The sequence below is a fragment of the Gavialis gangeticus genome, unplaced genomic scaffold, assembly GCF_001723915.1.
Source record: "Gavialis gangeticus isolate Ggan-Ray unplaced genomic scaffold, GavGan_comp1, whole genome shotgun sequence".
NCBI classification, from domain to species: domain Eukaryota; kingdom Metazoa; phylum Chordata; order Crocodylia; family Gavialidae; genus Gavialis; species Gavialis gangeticus.
In genome coordinates, this window is record NW_017729016.1 from 17,873,769 (window position 1) to 17,897,928 (window position 24,160).

At 47.2% G+C, this 24,160-nt stretch overlaps 1 protein-coding gene and 1 long non-coding RNA gene across 2 annotated transcripts in view; one reads left to right on the forward strand and one right to left on the reverse strand.

The window, feature by feature from the left end:
- Positions 1–63: 63 nt before the first annotated feature.
- AMZ1 (archaelysin family metallopeptidase 1) lies at positions 64–15,145 on the forward strand. Its single transcript, XM_019512973.1, has 7 exons — positions 64–83; positions 6,144–6,473; positions 7,255–7,422; positions 8,282–8,410; positions 8,805–8,968; positions 10,109–10,285; positions 14,139–15,145. The coding sequence occupies exons 2-7, from the start codon at positions 6,170–6,172 to the stop codon at positions 14,703–14,705; spliced, it is 1,509 nt and encodes a 502-aa protein (XP_019368518.1). The 5' UTR covers positions 64–83; positions 6,144–6,169; the 3' UTR covers positions 14,706–15,145.
- Positions 15,146–20,595: 5,450 nt separating this feature from the next.
- LOC109294544 overlaps positions 20,596–24,160 on the reverse strand; it is a 10,580-nt gene continuing 7,015 nt past the window's right edge. The window contains exon 2 of the long non-coding RNA XR_002096548.1: positions 20,596–24,121. This is a non-coding gene — a long non-coding RNA (uncharacterized LOC109294544). The remainder of the gene's footprint in view (positions 24,122–24,160) is intronic.

Consider the following 24,160-nt stretch of genomic DNA (forward strand, 5'->3'; position numbering starts at 1 on the left):
GGGCGCGGCGGGATGCGGGCAGCGCTTTGCCCGTGGGCCTCGGTTGTCCCGTCTGGAGCATGGGGAGAAGCAGCCCCAGGCAGGTGCGGGGGTGCCCGGGGCTTTGGGCTCGTGGGAGACGGAGTCTGGTCCAGAAACAGGCTGCATAGCTTCACCCCTCCGGCTGGTGCTGCGTCTCTCGCACACCTAGATATATATGCACATGCCTTGCAGCATATATCTAATATATATTTTACACACACGTGTGCATGTGCACATTCACATACACACACAGACACTTCGCAGGATATATCGCACACATGCAGGGGGCCCACACACATAGACACACTTTGCAACCTTGCAGCATATATATATATTACACACACATGCATGTGCACATTCACATACACACTTTGAAGCATTTTGCACACATGCAACTTGCAGCATTATATATAATTACATTCAGCCATGCATATGTACTTGTACACACACACACACACACACACACACACACACTTTAGCTAGTCTAAAAGCTGGAAATGCACCCTGCTTTCTACTTGACTTCAGACTACCAAGGCTAACGAAGTCTCTTTGCTCTAATAGTGGCTGAGCTCAAAGGACACTGCAAACATTTGCACAGAGGCTTGTGCCTTACAACTGCAGCATTGCTTTACTGGGCAGTTTCACTTCTTAAACCTATCTAGGCAGCTCTGAAAGTTTCACTTTAGAAAGCATAAGGCCCCTGGAGAGGAGGTGAACAAGGGGCCTCGAGCTAGGAGTAGTGGCTTGAACTTGGGGTGTCTCCAGAGAATTTTGTGGCAAGATGCCGCCTCTCTAGAGAGTGGTCAGACCCCTGCAGCTCCTGCAGCAATGTGGAAGGGACAAGGCAGCTGCATCCTCCCTGCATTTGCCAAAATAGGCACAGAAAATAGCATCTATTAGTGGCAAATTGTCCAGCTCTGTGCAGCGGCGACAAACAAACAACTTTTCATTTAACCTACCTTCTGGAGAGATTCAGGACTTAATTCATTAAGGTCTGCAAATCACACTGAGATGGTCAGAGGGCAGGTGCTTTAATAGAACAGTATCTTCCATGTTTCAGGGGTGTAGCCGTGTTGGTCTAACGACATAGGCAGACCAATGTCTAATAAAAGATATCGGATCTACCCGAAGAACCACATCTGCTTAAAAGAGCAAGCTATTGTTATAACAAGGCATGCATCATATAAAACCCTTAGAAGAGAAGCATGAAATTAGGGAAATGGTTGTCCTGAATAGATATTCATGTGAGGCTGAGCTTTGTCGGAATCCACCCTTTTCAGCTTTTCAGTACAGACAATATTAAAAAAAAAAAAATATCAAAGGGGATTGGGTACCTTTGTGCTTTCAAACATGCCTCTAGCTACCTAATTACCTTAAAAACTAACCCCTAACCTTGCCAGCCTTTATTTCTGCAAGTTGTCCGACTGACTTCAGTCCAACTTGCTGCATAAGAATGATTCACCTGACTAGAAGCTTGCAGGATTGGGCCTTCAGGCAGTAATAAAGCCAACAGACCAATCACAGCTACAAACTGAAGGGTAAAATGCCTTACCCATAAGCGCATATATGTTTGCGAGTCCCTGGAGGTTTCCGCAGAGCTGGGAATGACTCGTGCCAGGGGGACTAAACGAAGCACGTTTCACAGTGACAAACATTTCCTGGAGGCATTACAAATGAGGATGAGCAGAATCAGATGGCATTTGTGGTGACAGGACCTAAGCTTTATGGCATGAAACGCACCCAGCCTGACCAACTGCCACCTTGGACCTTACTTATCCAGTTGCTCCAGGGAACGGTGGCTTGTGTAGGTCTCCACACGCAGCAAAGTCCAGCCTATTTTCTCCTTCAGCAGAGATGGATCTCGCACGCTTGGAGGAAATGGGTTTAAAGAAATATGAATTTGGTTTGCACAGGGGTTAAACATCCCAACATCCAAGCGTCCTTCCCTCCCTCTCCCAGGTCTCGACTTTCTTCCACATTATGAGTTCAGTCTCTTAGTCAAGAAAAATCTTTCTTTAGTCTACATCAATGGACAAATTGAGAAAATTGCCCTCAGCCTTGCATCCCTGTTTATCCTGCTAACAAGATGATCTGAAAGCAGCACTGCTTGCAGATCTGGGGAAGAGAGCTACTAACTGGCTAGGGCATTTCTCCATGACAAGCTAATGCTTGTTATGTGCACTTGGGGCTTTTCATTTAGGCTGACGGGCTATGAATTTTCTGCACTATGACTGCTTATTTACAGGACAGCATCTAATTCAAGCAATTAATCAGCTTTAACAAAGTCAGCTACGGTTCCTCAGACACACACAACGCCCAGTTTAATGTCTCTCTCTGTCTCTGAATATCTCAGAAAAGTTCAGAGGTGAAGAAACAGAATCCATAGGCCTCCTTGAGGGTCTGAAGCCCACCGTTTGCATGAAAAAGGTTGCACGCAAAGACATACAGAATTTAAGATTAGCCGGTTAGAGACGACATCGCCCAGCTTAAGGCCAGGTTGTTTTTTTAAAGCACTGAACAATTCAGATGAGCATCTGCACACCCTTTTCTCCCCCTGGGACCAGCACACCCTCTGCACACCCTGGGCGGCTCCTCTCCTCACCAAATTCCAGTCAACGTGGGCTACGTTACGTCGGCAGTAATTATGCTATTGCTATCAGGCCAACGTCAATGTAACTCAGAATAAGTGACACAACCGTGAAGTACAAAAAGAATAATTCATGGGTAATTGTCAGTCACAGGGAGTCATTGGTAGGTAGCTGATTTACAAAGGGAATAATTTACAAGGAACTGAATCGCATGTGAAATCCTTTATGTGGAGCTGTCAGGGAGGAGTGCATTGGCTGTATTCTGCTGTGTGATAAGAGGCGGCTCCGTTTTGAAAGGAGGAATTCTGGCGAAAAAGTTAAAAGCCGTCAGAACTCCCCAGTAAAAATAGTTGCAAAGGGGACTGTCTCAGCACTTCCTCAGCCAGACAGGACAGCGCAGACCGGGTCCCTAGGGCCCCAGTCCCAAAGCCTTTGTCCTTGAAGCCCTCTGCAGCTACCTTGGGCAGTGCAGGACCGATGCCAAAGTCTTGGGGTGTGTGTGCTACCTTGTACACAGCGTGTGCTTGTGTGTGATGGAGAAGGTGAGGACAGCCTTTTTACAGGTTTCCAAATGCTGAATGCATAAATCCATTGAGGGGCTGTGGGGGCACACTGGCATACTACACCTTCAGTGCACAAATCATTTACTCCATACACTAAAAGTTGAGTGACCAGACTAGGGCTTTAAATGTCTTAATCTCTCCTGTAAATCTTAGGAAACTTTGCAGAACTTCAGATCACGCTTGCTCTGCGGATTTTAGGGTTTGGGGAGTTTTGGGGAAGAGTGTGGGGAGGAGGAGGAGATACCCCCCCCCACACACACATACTGCCTTTACCTTTCTGCAGTTTGCTGATGTTCACAGATGTCAGAGATTTTTAGGGGCGGAAGGGACCTCAGTAGATCATTGAGTCCGACCCCCTACCCTGGGCAGGAAAGAGCACTGGGGTCAGATGACCCCAGCCAGGTGCTTGTCCAGTCTCCTCTTAAAGACCCCCAAGGTAGGTTGCTCCATGGGAGCAGGTGGGAACATGGATGCAGTGATTGCTACTTTTATTATTCAGTTTTTTCTTATTAAAAGAGCCTGCTGGAGTCCACAAACCGGCCCCCATTGTGATATTACATCTGAAAGTTGTGCTAAGGTTTCCTTGACACAAAAGCAAAGGATTGCATAGCCCTTTTTGCACCACTTCAGTTAGTGAAAGAGCATGTCCAGATATCAGAGCAGGCACAAAATGCATTTCTTATAGTTAAGGTTGTAAACCAGCTTCTGTTTTAAACTTAAGGTGCCCAAGAGCCTTTCCTAGCCATTAATTTTCTCTAGTGAAGTGTTTTAGGAAAGCTTGTGAAATGGAAGCAAACAATCAGGCTGGTTTTGCACAATGTAACAGGTTGTTGCCATTCTGCTATAGGCAAAAACATTGAATGCAGGAGAACTAGACAGGAATCACACCAGGCAGATATAGGATGAGTGAACTCCTGCACTGGATCCCACAAGATGCTAAGTGCCTTCAGCCAATACTAACCTCTCTGGAGTTGTGTGTGGTCAACACAAGACCCCTTTGAAAGTCTCTCAGTAGGAGGTTGATCAGGTTTGCTACAGCAGGCATTGTGCAGACTACCCACAGTATGGACAGTTTTGAGAAGCTGTATATCTGTATCCCACAGCTGTCGGCATGCTCGATATCCTGTACAGGAAGCTAGGTAGCTGCACTAGAGGGCTGTGCACACAGTAGTATTCATGGTTACATGCTACAACTCTTCTCTCTTGACATGTTGATTTAAAAAAAAAAAACATTTTTTTCAACAAAAAACTTCCCCAACCACCCCTTGACCCTGCCTCTAATACTAGATTTACTTACCAGGGAAGTACTAATAAAAGGTAGTTTGTGCTTCTTGAAACCTTTCTTGCCAAGATTAGTTTCAACCAGGACCACAGCAAAGACGCTTAGAAACCCCCTCCCCCTATCTTTCCAGTCTCCTCTTGCCTGCCTTGGTGGGGGTGGGTATCCATGATCCCTTAATGCTTTTCACATTGCTGATAGTTTCTACATGTAGGTGCTAAGTGTGACTAAGAAACTGGTGTTTGGATTATGGTTTTGTATGATTATTACAAAATTACTGAATGGGTGAAATCTTGGCTTCCATGAAGCTAATGGTCAGATTCTCATCTACTGCAATAGGGCCAGCATGTGCAAGGAAGTCAGACTGATCTTTTAGACCAGTCTGGACCAGGGTATGGCATAGCTCTCACTATATCTGCTAACCCACAAGTGTTTGCTTTGCTAATGTAGGTTGTTTGGGGCTTCTGTGGATAGTAATTGCAGAGTGGAAAGTGCCTCCATGTACAGGCTTGGATTGCCATCTGTAAAGGGAGAGAAGCAAGGCTTCTTCTGACAGTATCTTTCATTGAATCAACTGTGTATTTGGGAGAGTTGGTAGACAAGCCAGACACAAAGGCACGTCTACATGTAGCTCTGTGTCACAGTAGTGACGTGCTACGGTGACATAGTGATCACGTGAGTCTACACATGACCAGCAGCTACTTGGCTGTAATGGCGCGCTCCCCCCATTTTAACGCACTGCTACGGTGAAGTCGTGGCTAAACCAACCCCTGTGCTGCAGTACAGGCGGTTACTGTGTTGTTGTACTTCCTTTTAAGTACTAAAGCACAGCACAGTAACACCGTTGCCGTAGGGTGATGTGTAGACGTGCCTAAGGTGCCCTTCCTCAAGTCTGGGAAGGGAACAGGTACAGTAGAGACACAGGAAGGGCAAAGAAATGTTCCCTCCTCTTTTTGAAGACTTGCATTGTGTTGTGTGTCAGATGATGGGGAGCTGTTTAAAAACAAGGCCCTGCAAACCCAGGAGAAAGGCCCACATTTGCTCTGTATGGGTACAGTACTTCCATAGCACAGACTGGAGGCCTAGTCCCATCCCAGCATGTGCTAGGCTCAGCATAAACCCAGGCTGGAAGCCCTCTCTTTCTTTCCCCAGAGTCCCAAGCAGGGATCTTCCAGAGGAACCTATGTCGTAATGGTAGTCAAATGCCTAATCCCCGAGTCTGGGATTTTCCAAGTAAGGAACCTGGAGGTGCTGTTCCCAGGACACTAACAGCATTTCCTTTCAGCTGGATGCTTTGATTTGCACTAGGTTTACCTTTTTGTATCAGCTCCAGAGTTCTTGATGTTAATCCAGGGTGGCAGATAGAACAAATGAACACAAGTCATTCACCACGTCCATTTGCTCAGATCGTCTCCAGCAGATACTCTGAGTCAATATTGTCAAGAGTGGGGGTAGAAAGGTGCTAGGAGAAGCAATTGGCAGTGCACAACATGTATTATTCATGTTACAAAACACCGGAACTAGGCTACCTGCTTTGAGCATCATCTGCTGGTACATCATCAGCTACTCCTGTAAACAGAGGGAAACGGCACTTCAGCCCAGACCACAAACTTACCCAAGAGCAAACTGTTAAGGGTCGCAGGTGCTTCACAGGTCTAAAAGACGGTGGTTGTATTCACTCTTCCTACGCAGTATCACAGTCCCTGGCCCCATCTGCAATGCTGCAGTGCAGACATGCTCAGGAGTTCAGCTTTGGGCCCCGTGCTTTGAAGGATGCCCTCATCTCGACCAACCCTGCCCTGCAGGAGCTCTACACCAAAGCTTTCTCCAGTGCAGAGAAGCTGTTCCTCTCTGAAGCCTACAACCCCCAGAGGACGATCTTCTGCACCCTGCTTATCCGGACAGCTTTTGACTGGATCCTCAGCCACCCAGATGCCCCCGAGGACTTTGAAACCTTCTACCACTCCATGCTGAGGAGGAAGCAGAGTTTCTGTCGAAAGCACATTTACCTGCAGCCTATTGGTAAGGCAGGTGCCTGCACAAGGAGGGGAGAGGGGGGAACATCTTTAAAGAGATGTGGGGGTAATTTATAAATACCAACAACCTCCTTTTCAGCCTCTTATGAGCACACGGCTGGGAGGGGCTCCCCAGGCCATCGTGTGCAGCAACTACTTACTCAAAGACACCTAAAACCCATCTGCTCCAAACTTTCAACTTACTACAAAGCCTAAAAATCAGAAATGCCAAGAAGAGCCCACAACATGCTTCAGGTAGTAGTAGTGGAGGTGAAGGCATGGCCAGCACCCTGCTACTGCCACGGCAGTGAAGTGACAGGTTACTTAACTCTTCCATCCAAGAGCAAAGCCTGCAAATGGCCAATGCCACAGCAAGGCCCTTGTGTTCCCATGATCAGATACTGGGATGCCAGGGCTGGCTTCCAGCTTTGATTCAAAGCCATGGGTCACTGACAACAACTGGAGGGAAGGGAGACACTGGAGGCAGCTCATAACCTGAGGGGTCCTGTCCCCTGTGTCCTCTGATATATTTACATTCAAATGCTCACAGGACCCACAGCTGTAGGGTGAAGCTTTGAGAGGCCTGCCACAAAGAACCTGCACCTAAGATTACTGAGCAAGCACCCTCTCCTAGACACCCATCTCTCCCCACCCCCAGGCAAACCTTGATAAGCAGCCAAAAATACAGCTGCACCCATACCTCATTCCCATTAGCTCTAAAGAAGTCCCTTCAGATATTTCAGCTTCTCTCTAGCTATAAGGTTTGACACTGGTGCTTTTGTTCTTAGATCTCATTGAAGGGTCTTCTGGGATATCACTGCTGGATTCCCTTAGGAGCTGTGTTGAGTCTTTCTTCCTGGGCCTTCGGGTAAAGTGCCTTCCTTCCATTCCCATCTCGTCCATTCGCTGCTGCTACCGACAAAACCAGGACTCAGACAGGGTGCAGCTTCACACAGGTAAGGATGGGGGAGAGCGTGCAGTGATCCGCCAGGCACACCGGCTCCTGACGGCCTCTCGGCCCACACCCACTCCCTTGGGAAACTTCAGAGCATTCATCTCCTGCCCAAACAGGAGGAGGAAGGAAGTGAATAGGGAAAAATCCTGTTCCAGTGGAAAATCCAGAACTTTGGGGCTGGAAAGAACAACAGAAAAAATAGACAAGGCAGCAGTTCACATCATATTTTCCCCCTGTTTTTATTTGTCAGAGATATTTCATTTAAGTTTTGCAAGATAAAATCTGCTCTGTCCTCCCTAAGGGAACAAAATACCTTTTGGCCCATGTTTCCCCATCTGTTGCTGAAAGCCAAACTAAACAAATGGCCTGGGCAGTGCAAGTGGGGTGGGTATTTGTTAGCCTCACGTTAGGAAGTGGGGGTTCAGATGTCGTTTTGGTCCCAAGTGAAATGGGCTTCTTGGTTGCCAAACTAGCAAAGCCACCATGCTGCCTAATACTGCAGGCAGTACTGGAGTCAGGCTGCTATCACAGGTCAGGGCTGAAATACCCACAAGGAAGTTCTCACAGCAGCAAGAACTAGTGCATCCTTTCTTTCATCTGCCTTGGCATTGAATTCACTCACTGGCCCAACAAGAATCCACTTCTTTGTCCCCAGAGCTCTCCTTTGGTTTCATTGCGTGTCATAGCGTCATCTCCAGGAAAGCAAAGTCTGAAAGTTCCCAGGGTAGAGGAGACAGACGACTGGGCAAGGAACTCTGCTAGCTTGGATTTTCATCCTTCCAAACCACAGTGGAAACTGGGACTCTTGCCTCGTCTTCCAGGCTGATTTGATATTTACCCTCTCTCTACTGTTTATCCAGATGGGATCCTGAACTTCCTAAAGAACAACAAGCCCATGGATGCTCTCTGTGTCCTTGGACTCACACTCGTGGACCTGTACCCCTGTGAGACCTGGAGTTTCACTTTCAGCAAATTTCTGCCAGAACAAGGTGGGATTCACATTGTATACTCTTCCCATGTTGGGCACAAACAAGAAGGGTTCGTATAGTATAGCGGGACATATCCACTGGGAGACTAGAATAGCCAGGTCCTTCCCAGGATTGCTGTTCATCTCCACGTTGATAGGAAATAGGACTTCTCTGTTTAAAACATGGAAACTCAAGACTCAATGCTGCCAGCAGCTTGCTGATGTGTACAGGGGAGGCTGACATGGTACAAGCCTTTTGGGATATATGCTCCACCCCATCCAGTGCAGTGAGGTATACAGTCACTGGATTGTACTTAAGCAGCTTTCCCATTGTGATGCCTATAGGTTAGGGGCAGCTGCAGGCAGCTGATAGTAGGCCAAGAGAACATCTCTTTCTTATTTGCCTGTCTTCACAGAAGTGGGAGTCTGCAGTTTTGCCAGATTTTCTGGCGATTTCCCCCAGGCAGGCTGTAGCGCCTTAAATCCAGCCCTGCAGAGGGGAAAGCTGTGCAAGGTCACAGAGAAGACTGGAGACCGGACATTGCTGTTCAGTGTGCTGGAGATGGTCCAGTGTTGCAAGGTGCGGTAAGCAGCCTACACAGACCCAAATGTCCTGCAGCAGGGGGGTTATGTTACAGCAACCCACAGAGCCTGCCTTCAAGTCTCAAGAAGCAGAAGTGAGACCGACCTAACCACTGCCAGTGAAAATGGAACAAAGCGTTTGTGTTAACACATCACGCTCAGCACTTTGCACCTTCCAATCCTGTTCAGTCATTCATTAATTCACCATAAGACCCCTGAGCAGAGTGAAGGGGTTTCATTTCTGTTTCACATACAGGACAGAGAGCAGCACTGTGAGGGTGCGAGACCTGCCTTTATCATCAAGTCTGGGTTTCTGCTCCCACTACCAGTCTCATGCTCAGGGTGCCGTCTGGAGCGCTGCCTGTCAGGAACTGGGTGGGCAGATAGGTGATCCCCTCTCTGTGCCCAATGCTGTCACTAGAGAGATCCCACCAGCCTAGAAAGCACTTGTCTCTAATACATGACAGATGTAACAGGGTTCACAGGTGCATGCAATTTTAATCCCAATCCTACAGCATAGAGGAAGGAATTTGCCAGACCCTACATGGACCCACCCAAAAAGTTTGCACATTTTCAAAACTCCTTGTAACCCAATCCTCCCCCCTGCACACACATCCTCTTGCTATTTCTCCCCAAACTTCCTTCTATAGGGCTTCTTACAGGGCTTGGCTCCTTCACTGAGCAGCTGTTGCAGCTTCATACTTCTCTGCATTCCCTGCTGACTGCTCAGTCTTTCCTGCAATGCTTTGCCAGTCCCCACTGGATCTCTGACTGGGAGAGGAGGGCAGCTACATTGGGTGGCTAGAGCATTTTCAGGTGGCTATCTAGTGTTTCTGATCTATGACGGTGTGCCACCAAAAGCGCGCTCCCCCCACCAACCCGAGTTGCTTACAAAAACAATATCCAAACCCCGTTCTGTAGAAGCAGAGTCTGCGTGTTGGGATAGACTGGAAATCTGGGAACTAGGCTCACTCAGGGCCACTAGCAGAGCAGCCTGGAGGGAGCCTGTAGTTGAGTTGACAAGGAGCTTGGATTCCTCTTTCCCTCCAGATGTGGAAAGGCAGAGAGAAGGGAGGTTGTGGTGGGGGCTGGAGCCTGGAGTAACCCTCTTCTTCTGTGATTTTTGCTTTCCTGGAAGGTCACGTGCCATGAGATCTGCCACCTGATTGGCCTGGGGAACTGCAGGTGGCTGCAGTGCATCATGCAAGGCGTGCTGAGTTTGGACGAAGCACTTCTAAGGCCCCTGGAGCCCTGTCCCATCTGCCTTAGGAAACTGCAGTATGTCGTGGGCTTCAAACTCGTCGAGCGCTACCGGGTGAGAGACAGACTGCTACAACTGCATTTAGGGCACTGGGGTGAAGAAGGAAGTCCAGTACCTTGGTAGTCTATCCCTGAATCAGCATCCTGTGAACATGTTATAGGAAAGACAGGCCTAAAAATACACACAGCTCAGCCCCAGGTGTCAGTGTGAGTTACCATGGGAGAGGGGGCATAACATGACAAACTGTGACTAATACTTTGCGCTTTGTAGACAGCCTCCAGAGCTGTGCACCAACACTAAGGTGGTAACTGCTATCCCTATTGCACTAATGAGAAGGAGGCAGAGCCAAGGTCAGAGATGTAGTCAGAATGTGAAAGCTCCTGGATCCAGTCCTCTGCTATGGGACAACATGATTTTGTCTTAAAGCAACCCCTCCTAGCACAACTACCTTTAGACATCACTCATAGGTCATTCCAGTATTAATGACTGCTAATGCTACCTGCCACTAGTGGCTAAACAGCTAGACTCAATAGCGCTGAGAAGAAACACTGCAATTCTTGCAATCCGCCCATCTTGGTTTTGATTCTGTTCTCTCCAAAGGACATGCATCATGTTCAGAGACCGAGTTTTCCAGAACTGCCCATTTTCAATTCCATGCATTGTGTTTTCACCATGTCTGTAGTTAGCTGTGCAATTCCAGGGGGGTTTCTAAGTTCTTTTCCTTAGTTCTTGTTTGTTCAGTTTGGAAGGAAGACCTATTTCATACAGAAAACAGTTTTCATTGCAAGTGGAGGCAGAACACACTACACCTGGTTGTACTGCTTGTCGCTGTGAGGAGCAGCCCACCAGCCTCATCTTCTAGATCAACTGTCTGGATCTAAAACTGAGAGATCCTCACACCCAGTAGCACTAGGCTTCAATTTTTTACAAGTCAAGGGGACAAGAGCTGCAATGCAGTTACTCCTTTTCAAGAATTGCTCAATTAATGTTTCTATAAATGGCTTTCTTCAACACCTGTTTCACTGCAGTGAATATTGTGATTAGTTCAGCCTCCCCAATGCCACAGCAAAAGCTGCATCAAAGAGAAGAGACAACCCTCACCACCATGCATCATGATTACCTCTGAGCCCATAAGACAATAACTAGACTAGGTACAGGCTATGTATTATAGTTGTACTCAACTCTCTAAGAGGCTTAGGTACTACCTTGATGCAGGCTGCATAAAAATCTAGAACGCCTAGAAAGGCAGATGAAATAGGAGAGGGCAAAGAGTGTTTGGAAGCAAAATCTGTTCAGAAAGCCAAGCTGCTGGCAAAACTCATTTTGCGAGGCCACAGCAAATCAGCACCAGGCATCTGGAGTCAGCCTTACTTTTTGCTATTGGTTCTTCCAGTTGGAGAGGAACCAACCTGCCTAAATCACATAATGGCTCAGGTCCCGAGTAATAGATCTGGGGAATGCCAGGCACAAAGCTGCTCTCCCGCCTGGAGCAGACAATGCTGCCAAGGTTAATGACTGTAGCGCAGGTTACGGGCAGGGCACCCAGAGGAGGAAGATAATCTTTCTGTAAGAGGATGAACACTGCAATTAATCTGAGCTGCCCTCATAACTCTGAGTTATTTAGACATCAGGCAATTAAGAGCCTCTTGTTCTAGGGTTTAGTTTATCTTGCAACTTAGAGCAAAAAAATCCACAGGCACATAATGCAATCTGTTCCCCTTACAGTATTGGCATATCCTGCATCTCTGACCTTGATTTGTTTGTAGTATTTTTCTTCAAGGCAGCAGTGAGGAGAGCAACTGGAAAGGGACCCAGGCTTGTCTTCTCAACAGCATTAGTTCCATTTAGTTTCTCAATTTAGCCTAGCTCAATCCCTTACCCTAGAGATTTATTCTCCTTGCCCTTTGCAAATTGCTCTGTTCTACGTGACTGCATAGAGGAAATCCTCACTTATAACCATGTCAAACTCACCCAGGGGTTTAACAGATGTGGGCAAGGGCAGGATCACCCTCCGCTACAGCCCACTGGCCCCTAGTGTCAAATAGCAGGCTTGATGCCATGCTCAACAGTATATTGAGCAGGCCAGGTCCCTGCTGCTTCACCACAACCATTCATTTTGGAGTAACAAGTGTGTGCAGAGGCTCCCCTGTCTGGTTAGGCACAAAACACACAGCCAGATCTACCACCACAAAGTAAAAGAAACCCTGCAGACAGAGAGACTGGAAAGGATTCTGCTCTATAACAGTGATTTTGGAGACAGCTATCCCTCTAGACTGGGAAAAAAAACAGCCTTGTGTGTCTGGATGTCCTGGCCTCAGCTCACTTTTGCTTGGACTCGTGCTTCCCTCAAGCATTGTGGCTTGGGCCAGGCAGCAGTTTTGGTTTTTCTGGAGTTTCACTGATGTGCTGTATTTTAAAGAGCAGTTATAAAATCCTTAGCATAGCTGCAGCTCTCAGGCAGCCTCACTGTCATCACCCCCTGCTCTGGCCCCTGCCACACTAGCTGATATGTGCGCCTGTGTATGGAGGAGGATAGGGCTGGCTTTAATCATACAAGGCACCGCATCAAGGCAGGAAGGGAAGTCTTTCCTTCTGGCCAAGAAAAACAGCAAGAGATCTCAGCTGTTCAGATACACCTGAGCTCAAAGGGACAATTTCTTCCCTGTACAAAACTCTTCTCCAAGGCTTTGCTCTCAGACTGAAACGGGAAACATGGCAGCCTTCTCCCGAACACTCAACCCAGTCTCTTTATATCACTGGCCTGCAGTAAGGAGACAACAGGGGGAGGGAAGAACAGGAAGAAAGGAAAACTGGGGGAAAGGCAGCTCTGCAAATTGCCGGCAGAGCTCGGAGGCTTAGCCAGAGCGTGGCACTGGTGCCCTCTGCTGGAACAAGCCCGGCACAAATCCTGCCAGGGGAGCACAGTGCGGTCCCACCCTGAGCCCGCCTTAGGGGCTGCGCCGTGTGCTCGTATGTCCTGGGTGTCTCCACTGGGAGTCCTTGAGCAATTGTACAACTTTGCAAAGACACCAGCTGTGGAGTAACAGGAAATGTAAAGATAAAAGGCACTGGTATGTAAGAAGGTGGGCGCGGGGATGTGGAAAGCCAAGCAAAAGAGCACCCCACACATAGCAATGCACCACATAAGGAGATTGTTATCAAGTGGTGACTGTCAGTTGCTACACTTCATTCCCAGCCGCCTAAGGAATCAGTGTGCCAGGAGCAATTCGTTGTTTGCCACGTTGTTTGCAGCGTTTAAATGTTTAAACAGGGAATCATCTCGGGCATTTCGCTTTCCATGACTTCTTTCCTGGAGCCCAGCTTTTCCTCATGCATATTCCAGTGAGAGAGATGAGGAACAAAACTGCATGTTAAAACAGGATTTAATAGGCTGCTGAAATGAGATTCTTCACACTTTTTCTCAGGAGCATTGAATATTCGTATCGCTTCCTCTAGAGGGGCACGGGTTGGTTTGTTGCTTTTACCCCGATTAAAGGCCTGCAGAGGTGTGCAAACGAGCACCAACTGCTCAGGAGCGGTCCAGCCCTGGCCTCCTCGTTTAACCATCAGGGCAGGGACTGGGCGGGGGCTTTGCAGGCTGCCAAGGTGCAGATGCATCTTTCACACCCAGTCCCTCCCAAAGAGTTCAGTTTGCAGCTCTGCTCTTCTCTCTCTCCGCTGCACCACCGGGACTGTTAAGGGTGCTTCTGGCTGTAGGCACCCGCCTTGTACCATCTGAAAAGGGAGTCTCTTTTCAGAGATGAAGTGTTCAGTACTTCCCGAAAACCTGAGCCATTTGGGTCTCAATTCTGAATGGGCCCTTTGAATATCCCGGCCCCCTGGTGTTTGCCGTTGTGCCAAGTTTTCTCTCATTCTCCAAAATGAAACCTTTCTCCTGTCTCCACAGAAACTGTATGCTTGGACACAAACTGTACTGTCAGCCTGGGCCAGTCAGGAGCCAACAGACCTGTCGGCCTCCGAGGACCTCCTGCCATTCAGCTCGGACTCGGGGATGTGCTGCGAGAATGACTCCGAAGCAGTCACTTCCCTGTCCGAGCCCCTAACCCCAGACACATGCAGCCAGGCTCTCTCCATCGGGCAGGAGCTGGAGCACGATGAGCAGTTGTGTTCTCTGGCCGACACGCACAGCGAGCAGGAGCTGGATGGCACTACCAAGACCACAGACATCATCAAGGAGTACGAGTTGTGGCTGGAAATGTGCATTGCTGCCTTGGAGAGGAATGTCTCTGAGGAGGAACTGGCCCAGGTGGACCAAGCTGTGGATGCTTTTGCCAGGTGGGAAATGTTTACAGGGCAGCTCCCCACCATGAAGGACTTGCCCTTCACCAGGGGCAGTGTAGGGTTAAGGAAAGTCCTCGGAGACAAATTCTCATCCTTGCGGAGGAAGCTGAGCTCCAGAAGACTGCCGAAGGGGGAATCCTCCCCTCATCGCTGGAGATGGGAAGAAAACTAGCAGTGGCCTGACTTGTGTGTCCATCTCTCACTGTCCTTCTGGCTGGGAAAAGGCAGCCTGATTTAAGTTTTGTTCTGTTATTACCCTGCATCAGATCTTTCCCACCAGAAGTTACATCCCACCAGAATGAAGTGTTTCTTTTTCCCCTAATGTGGAGTTCAGTCAGTCTATCTCCATCTCTAAGAGCTTGTCTGAATGAGAGAGTAACACTGGCTTAATGTAAAGTATCAATCCAAACCTATGACAAGTCCCATGTGGATGCTCCTACTTCAGTCTGGCTTACAGTGGCTTGGAACAGGTTTAAGTTAAAAGCAGCTTAAAACACATTCATGTAAAGGTTTACACCAGTTGAGGGGAAAAAAAGGAGAAGGTTAAGCCAATGCAAAACTCCGATGTAAGGAAAGCGCCAATCTACTGAAAGCTTGAGCCATACAAACATGGCCATGATTTTTCATCTCATGTAATGCCAAGTGTCCATTTCCAGCCAGATCTCTGGTCCAGAGGTTGTAGGAGCAGAGCTGAGGCTTTCTAACCACAGACCCATAGAGTCCAGGTAGACAGCAGCAAGCAGGGTCTGGGAAGTCAGATGGTAATGGGCACTGGGTACAGCAATAAGTAAAAACCGCCACTGCTTATCCATCACAAACGGCTTTATGTTGACTGCCACTTGGATGACACACAGGGGATCTCTAGGAGCCAGTACAGCCAAGATTGTAGCCATGAGCTGTAACAACTCTTATCCTCTGAGCATTGGCACAGAGAGAAATTCCTAACAGTCACTGGTTACTTTTGCGTGCAGGGACTTTGCTTCCAGCAGCTGACACACCAGCTTCTTCCTCTCTGGCCAAGGTCCCCAAGTCTGATATGAGTGCATTTATTAATAGGAAAACACTGCAGAACCTGCCTTTCAGTTGATAGCAACTCTCCAGCTATTTATAGCTGGCTGCTTGTGAGGCTGACAGTTTTTCAAGCCTTGTAAGAGCAGGGGCTGGCCCTCTCCATCATGGTTTCCTTCTGAATTCTGGCACTGATAATGCAGTCATCAACTTACTCTTGGTGGCCAGACTTAGTAATTTTAGATCCAAAAAATCTATTTAGTGTCCCGCTGCCCAAGACAAGCAAGCAGGTCAAACTGAGTCATGAGACTCCCCCCTTCTCCCAGCTGAAATTTTGGGCTTTAATGAGGGTACCAAAATACAGGCCCCAGCTTTCTCCATGCAGCTGAAAACTGCAAAAACCAAGGATTGCACTTTGTGGAAGAGCGCGGTGAGACAGCTTGCTCATGCAGGTGACTGGAGAAGCCAGGGTGGCTTTTCCAAGAGAAGCTTGATGAAGGGCAGATGTCTAACGAACAAATTAAAGTCAGCATGGTTCACAGAAAGAGGAAAAGGGGGCCGACTTCTACAAGACTAATGAAGTCAGTGACTGGAAACGTTCCCGCCCTCTCCCCTCCCACAGCCCCTGCATCTGGAATCCATGTTAGGGGAAAGCGGCTGCTGCCGCCCCCTGCCGGCTCCGTAAACCCGAATCACTGGTTAACACTTGCTTTTCATCTCTCAGCTTTTTCAGACCTACTGAGGCTTTTGAACAAATCCTACATGGACGATAAACCCAGTTGCTGTCCACATCCTGTTCTCATCCTTTTTAAAGCACTGTTACTATTTTAAACATGAGCTGACTCGTTTTCCAGCCTGTTCATTCTTGCTTGCTCCTCCAGTGAAGTCATAGGGCTAAATGTAAGGCAGTTCGCAGAAAGATCATGAACTCAAGATGATGGCATTGCTATAGAACCGAAAAGGAAGAGGGAGGCGGCAGCCTTCAGCTGTGATTAAATTGCAGAGGGAACACAGGAGAGGGGTGGCTAGCTAAAGCAGAGATGTGCTTTTAAACATCTGATTGACATGGAAGTCTCCCTTGTAGGAAGTGACAGAGGAAATGCAGGGCTATTCCCACTCACTACTTTGAAGCCAAACATTAAGGGGGGGAGGGGGCAGGGAAATGTGGCTGTAGCCGATTTAGCTTATATATAGCTTTTTGTTAGACAGTTATACCATAAAAGCAGACACTTCCTTTGAATAGCTCAGCTCCCAAACTCCTGACATGCTTGCAACATTATAATCAATAGTCACCCACTTACCAGTTCAGAGTCTAGGGCCAGTCCAGAAAAGGACGGAGGCTGCAGTGGAACTTGGAGCTTCACACACCTGGGCAGGATCCAGGATGGGACGGCACTTCAGGGAAGGACACATAAAAGGATGACTACTCTTCTAAGCTCTCAGACAGTTGTGAGATAGTTTGTACAATCCTGGTGTGCAGGTTTCTTGTGCATCAGGCTACACTTAGCACCTGCAAAGAGGTTTCCCACAAAGTCCTCTTCATCAGGCCACACAGTCTTTCATCCCCAGTCAGATAAGTGGCCAGTTAATATTAGATACTACATGAATTGTGAAACAGCTTAACCAAATGCTGCACAGCCCAGGTCTGGCTCGTGGAATCAGGATGTACAGGTGACCAGAGCCAGCAGCCACCAAGTTCTGCTCAAGGTAGGTGATGGGCATGAAAGGGGCAGAATAAGTGACATCCAGTTTAGCACACTGTCAGTATATTGTTGTCCATGTTAACAATTGGGAAACATTCACATAGGAGAAAAGTGCCTGGCCAAAGGTTTTGTAGATAGTGTGTCAGACCCAGAATCAGGGCAGATACCATTCCCACCTCTCTGCATGTATCCAAGCTCTGGAGGGGAGGAGCGCCACTGCTGGGAGAGCAAACCTGACAATTCTCAGAGGGAAGCAAGCAATTATCAACATCAGATGAAGGTGTCCCTGTAAAGAGTTAGTCTTCCCTTTTAAACAGCACCCACTGCAGTTAAGCGGTTAAGATTTGATTAACCTTGCTGCGAGACATTGCTGTAAAGGAGAGTTCACCAATAAAAACACCGGCCACAGTGATTAGCTGCTAATAGGCAGGGCACAAGAGGCGGCCTTCAGGTTTGTTTTTAGAAGGTTAATTTGAAGGACCCATAAATCAGTGCAAAAGTAGCTTAATACCATGGGCTGTCAGCCAAGAGCAGTCACAAGCCCTGGTGAAGCCATGGACTGCTACATGGGGTAACGCATACAACTGCATCATCTGTACATACTGCGCTGCAGCACCTAGGCTTCCTGTACTAGACAGTACTTCACCCCGATTTGGGGAGCCCTTGGTGCAGGATGTACACTGCAGAGCTGCACCAGCAGAAGCAGTGGTAACTAATGACTGAGAACTCTCCAGGTCATTCAGTTCCTCAGCATCTCCCTCAAGGAAAGCAGTCAGTAAACTGGGGTGGCCTGCAATCCCCAGGAGATGAGCTTTGGTGCAGGGGACAGGGGGCAAGGGGGGACAGCGGTACAGGGTTCAGACACAGCCATGTGAAGCACTGGCAGGAGGGCAGCAGTGTCCTCAGCTGCATCAAAGCAGAACTTTGCTTCTTTTGGTGTCAGCAGCTCCCTTGCCTGCTGTCTAGCTCCTAATTGCTGCACATGAGACCTACGCAGCCAAGAAGGAAACAATAAACGTTTAAAGGACATAAGTAACAAGGTAGAATTTTACCCCTTGCAATAGCACAGCTCCACTTGTCTACTGTGTGTGAACTGTGGGGCACTCAAACTTGGGGGCAAGACCGGATGTTTGGAGCCAGTCATGCCCAGTTAGGAGTAAGGCCACATGCACTATGAAGTATGCTTGTGGCACAGTCTGCAGGCCACTGCTCCAGGTCTGCCCCAAGAAGGGGCCCTCTTGCGTCTCCCCAAGGATCAGGAGGCATCCAGATACAGGCAGTCTGGATGGGGCTGCGCATTCCAGCTCCTAACAGGCCTTCTGGCTGGCAGCCCCTCTCTGCCACCCTTGAAAGCCAGTGTGCCCATCTTCTCAGCAGGCACAGAGTGAAGGGAATGTCTTGCCTTCCTGACTAGGGAGAGACTGACAATAAATGGTGATTACCAACCCATTTCCTTCATGGGAGCGATGCTAGAGAAACTCCCAACAGCAAACACAGGCAAGGAAAACAGGTAAGATAGTGGGTGCTTTTAGCGCACTCAGAATCTGAGTGGAGAGAAGAATACTACACCACTGTTCTGGATTTGCACAGTCATTAGTCCACTTGCATCATGTCCAAGGGGCCTTACTCAACTTTGCACAGGTGGGACCCAAAATGCAGCTTCCTCAAGAGTGCTGTACAACTAAATCAGCTTGGGTGAGCTCATGCACAGGGACTGTTTTCAGAGCCTTGGACTCCCAGTCTGCAAAAGCAGTAATGAGCAATCCTCTCTGTCAAGTTAGACTAACTGGAAGCAAGACCAAGCTTAGGCCTCTCTCTCTCCCTTCAATGACCAAGGGAGGAATCAACATTGCACAGACAATTTTACCAGCTGTAGAACAGGCAGCTTCATGCTTTATAGTCCCATGTGTGTGGGTGAATTTCAGCAACTAGTGCAAGAAAGGCAGAGATGTAGAGAGGGATGTGTCCTGTCCTGCTGAACAAACAGTAGCTTGAGGGAAGCATTAAAAACAGTATGAAAGCATATTTAGGACAGCTGAGTCAATGGGATTACTTTGCCAGGGAAAGGCAGCAAAGTATCTTTATTTTTTGGCAGAGGTGGGGGTGGAAATCAATTGACTGCCCTTTGTTTGAGTTCCCCACTATTCTATAAATTGCTCCAAATAATACAGATTTCAGCACTCTCACAAGGAAGCACTTTTCCTTCACATTCGAGTAGGAAGCCCATCCTGCTTGTTTAACGTATCACCTAATGGGAGTGGGAAGTCACAAACATATTTTTGGTCCTAGTTGTTCATCTGCCTTGCTGGGTTTGATCAACAGAGCATTTCCACATGCTTATCTGCACACTAGTTAGGGCACAGATGAAAGGTCAAAGTTGGGTTGCACCACTCAGGTGTCTGTATCTTCTTTCTGGCTCAGAACTGAACTGATTTTTGGGGTGTCTGGCATCCACAGTGCCCAAAGAAGGTGCAGGTGCTTAAAACTTCTTTAAAAGTAAATCAAGCAAATTAACATCAGTGAAGAGAGATTTTAGATACCAAATCAGAGGCAACCAACCTCTCAGCTGCTTGCCAAAATGGCTGAGACTTCTTGGTGAAGTGGTTAAAACTGTGCATGATTGCCCAGGTCAAAGTAATCAACAATGTAATGTCAATTCAAAGGACTTGCAACAGACATGTCACCTCTCAAAGCACAAGAGATGAAAGGTTAAAGGTACAACAGTTAAGAACAATGCTAATAGAATCAGCTGGTGCTAAGATTGCAATACTGCAGGAAGGGACCAGTTAGATCATCCTGGGGTCAACACTTCTACACTGGTGATAAAAAGCAAGCGAGGCTGACAGGAGAGAAACACCACCCAGACGAGGGCATAGATGAAGGTCAGACTACTCTTACTGGAAGCTAAATCAGCGGGGGGGGGGAGGAATTACTTTTAGCAGGTGCTGTCAGCCAAACTAGCTCAAAATCTTTCTTGCTTGAGCTTAAAAATCCATGAGCACAACTGCTTCTAGCTGTATCCCCATTAGCTTTAATACCTATACCAGCTACTAGAATTTGCCAGAATCAGAGTGAGCTTGAACTGAGCTCTAGATAGGAGAGCAGTTCACCAAAAGTCCCTCCTTGCACCGTGCTCAAAGGCTCATTCCTGGACTGAGGACGAGGCAAGGAACCCAGAAAGGTTACAGAACGTGCACTCCTTCACCCCAGGTCTTGTTGCATGACAACCCAGCCTCATGTGGCTCGTACGTTACTCACTCAAAGCTCAGATTTTCTCCTCTCAGGTAGAAAGTTTTCCCAAAATAAAAGTATCCCATTTAAGACATGGTTGAAGGATACGGCAGGCCATCCTGAACAGTATAACAAGTCAAGTTTTAATAGATTTATAAAATTCATATATACAAAACAGTAAACTAATTCACCAAAGCTATAAAATACACTTTGTACACATCACAATATAAATTTTATCTAGTACACAGTTTTCATAAAATTGAGACTATCACAGCAAATAGGCTGCTTCTGTTGTGGATGCTGTTTTGGTGCTTTATAAAAGACACTTCAATGGGCAGTCTGACACTGTGCTTTTACATTATGCAATTTTCACCTTAACTCATTTTAGTTTGTCACTGTCTTTTAAGTATGTACAAGGTGTTAGAAATTAAGGCTAAGGCCTTTCTTGCCCAAGGCAGCGAGCAGTGAGCTAGTTTAGAGTTGCATGGCATTGCATAGGATGTGTGCTACAATGCATAGGCACTGCAATTAAGTTAACTGCAGAGTAGAAGATAATACTTTGCATTGATTTCCTGGCTACGTGATTGTGTCACAAGATTAACTAGCGTTTTGTCAGTTCATTTTCACATGTATCAAACCATATTAAAAAAAGTCAGCTTGTCAAACAAATGATAGAAATTGGCTGTTTGTGTTAAGCGTAGTCTTTGGAGATACCGTTTAGCAGATATTTAGTTTAATTAATAAAAAGGTGTATTAGCTCTTCTAGTCCATTGGGCAAATTCAAATAATGCAACATGCTCATTTGCAAAAATGCTCTTTATCCCATAGACTGTAAAGGCTACGAGGCAAATGCAAGTTTGAACATGCTCACGCACACAACTTGCAAAGAATTTACTGCAGTGCCTACTGAAGTCCTGTGGTCTGCTGAGAGATCATCCTCGCACTATTGTCTAAAGCCACTTGCCCAGCAGCTTACCATGAAGCATGGTCTGACTGAAGCAATTACTGGGCAGAAATACTAAGAGACAGCAAAGTCATTCTGAGTGAGCAACTCCCCTCCCAGGTCTTAGTTACCGGAAGCAGTCACCCTTCTCCCATACCACGTGTCTCACTCATCTGGCAATCTCTGTTTATGCATCAAACCCTAAATAACCTTTCTTCAAGGTTTTAAACTGGTGTAAGACATGCTGCCTGTCAAAGGCTTGCAGACCACATATCAAGGGATTAGGTATCTATAGCACAATGAAGAATAGCTGAAGAGGATCTTTCGAATGGAGAAGCAGGCAGGCAGAGAAGTTCCAACTCGTTGCTGTAACACACAGCCAAAAAGCTCCCAGGAGTCAGTCACCCGAGCTCAGAGTCACCGCTGCGGGCTTGTGTTTGTTCAGTACAATCAGCCTTAACACAGCAGCATTTGGGATCTGTTTAGAAACTAGGAGTCCCTTTCCCCTCCACCCCCCGCCCCCTTCCTTCATGTACTTTGGCATTTCACCAAAAAGCCCATCTTCACGTTGGCCAGAAGAGATGAATGTGGACGTATGCCAAGAAGGAAACTATAGCAATTTACAGAATATACCAAAGCAGCCCTAGATCTCCTGGCACTGGAGTCATCCAGTACCTCCCCCCCTTCCCACGGAAAGGCAGGCATGTCAACATGCAGACAAACCTAAACACTGTGTTTAGGATACCCTTTAAAAAAAGAGACAGTCAGGCAATTCATAGTCGAGGCCCAGCTGTCTGACTCGGTAGTGTGAGCAAACAGAGGTACCACCTGATTGGTTCATGGGGTACCCTGGCTCCAAATATTTTGGCTTCTCATTCTCGTTTGTGTAAAACAATGTAGTGTCCTTTAAAAAGTGAATGAAGCCAATGTAGTGTTTGTTACAAAAGCATGATTCATGGCACCAAAGCGGAGATCTCTCCAGGTAGCCACAAAAATAGTCTCAGCCCAGGCAGGAGCCACACAAGCACTGCGGTGCTATGTTGCCCTGTTGGAGGTCATCTCTAGGCTGAGGTGACCTTACGTAGAAGTGAGCAGACAGTGGATTCAGCCTAAGACTGGCATAGACTACCCTAGTTAAAAACATGTCCCAGGTCTGATGTCAGCTAGAAATCTGAAACATTGCTCCATTTTGTAAGTCAACTATTCTCCAGGTGATCTGCTAAAACATCACCACCCACAATTTTTCTTGCATTACAGGAGAAGAGGCACAAACAAAAGTGGCTTAGAATGGAAGAGTTATAAAGCACCCCTCCTCCACCCCATTCATTTTGTACTTGACAGCTGCTATGGAGAAAGACATTGCTATTAGTTTGCAGAAATCAATATTGCCTCCATCACAGACGAAGGATACTCGAGTAAATAAATGGGGGTGTTCTTCAGCCTCTAGTCTGTATTGCCCCAGGTGGGCATTAAGCAGGTTGCCTGACAGTACTAATGGCCAGCTGGACGTGAACATCTGTTGAAAAAATGTTGAATCTAATTCAGGCCTCAAGGTTCATTGTTTGAAAGTCTGGGAAACATATAAAGGCTACTCTCAAACAGCACTTGGAGTTTCCCCCCTCCCCACATACAACCCCCACCAAATTTAAGGAAAAAAACAAAACAAAACCCAAAGCCTTGCAAAAAAGGTCAAGTGTCTACAATGGCATCTAATCAAAGGCAAAGCATAGGGCATGCCCTATTACTGCAATTGTGAGCTGCCGGCTACAACCCAATTGTACAACTTACATGGTGGTTACTCAACTTGCATGGTTCAGTTTCAAGCAAGAACACAAGGAGCATCGGCAGGTAAACATTTACATTTCACTGATGAGAGGAACCCAAGAGCTAAAGGACTAACTGCAAACCTAGTCTGGTATGACACAATGAGAGTTTGGTTCCCATTGTCCTGCTCAGTGGTCCAATAAGAAAGGCCATACAAACATTCATTACCTCTACATTTCAAAGTGCTGTCCCTGAGCTGTCAGCTTAGGGCACAAATGAAGTGGTCCTGGGCCTTCCAGCTTGTGCCTGCTCAAAGAGAAAGGATTACTACTCTCTCCAATGGCTCCATCACCAATTTCCAGTTTCTCTGATCACTGGACTTCTTTGCAGACTCCCTCTCTGCATGCACTTGTCCACCAGGACTGCTCAACACCAGGTAGTTTATCAGTTCCAACTTTCCTTGGCTACAGCAATTGGCTTCAGGATAATAATTCAAAAGGAACTTTTTCCCCCAAGTCAGCAGAATTCAGGACCATGGCTGAATTTTGAGGGGCAGCTTCTTGAAACACCATTTCCTACTAGCCAGTTTAAAGCAGCCTCACCCCAAAAGTGTAACAAGGGCTGCCAGCAAAGATACTGAAAAGAAAGGAATTCAAAGAGAAGTTCCTCTAGACTGAGACTTGCTGAGCAAGACTCCCACTTTTGCCAGCCTTGGATAAGATACATGTATGGGAAACACAAGAGGGCTCTGAAAGCACACAGAAACCAGGCCCCATGTAAACAGTGATGTTAAACATCCATTTTCTCTAGCGTTTAGACAGTCAGCATTAAACAAAGGCTAGACTGTAGAGGGAAGAGGATGGGAAAGGAGGGGGGAAGGAAAAAGCCTGTGCACAAGACATGAACTAGAAAAATTAAAACTCCATCAAAATGTGACACCTTCTCATTGCCTGCATAGCCCCCTACAATCCTTGTGAC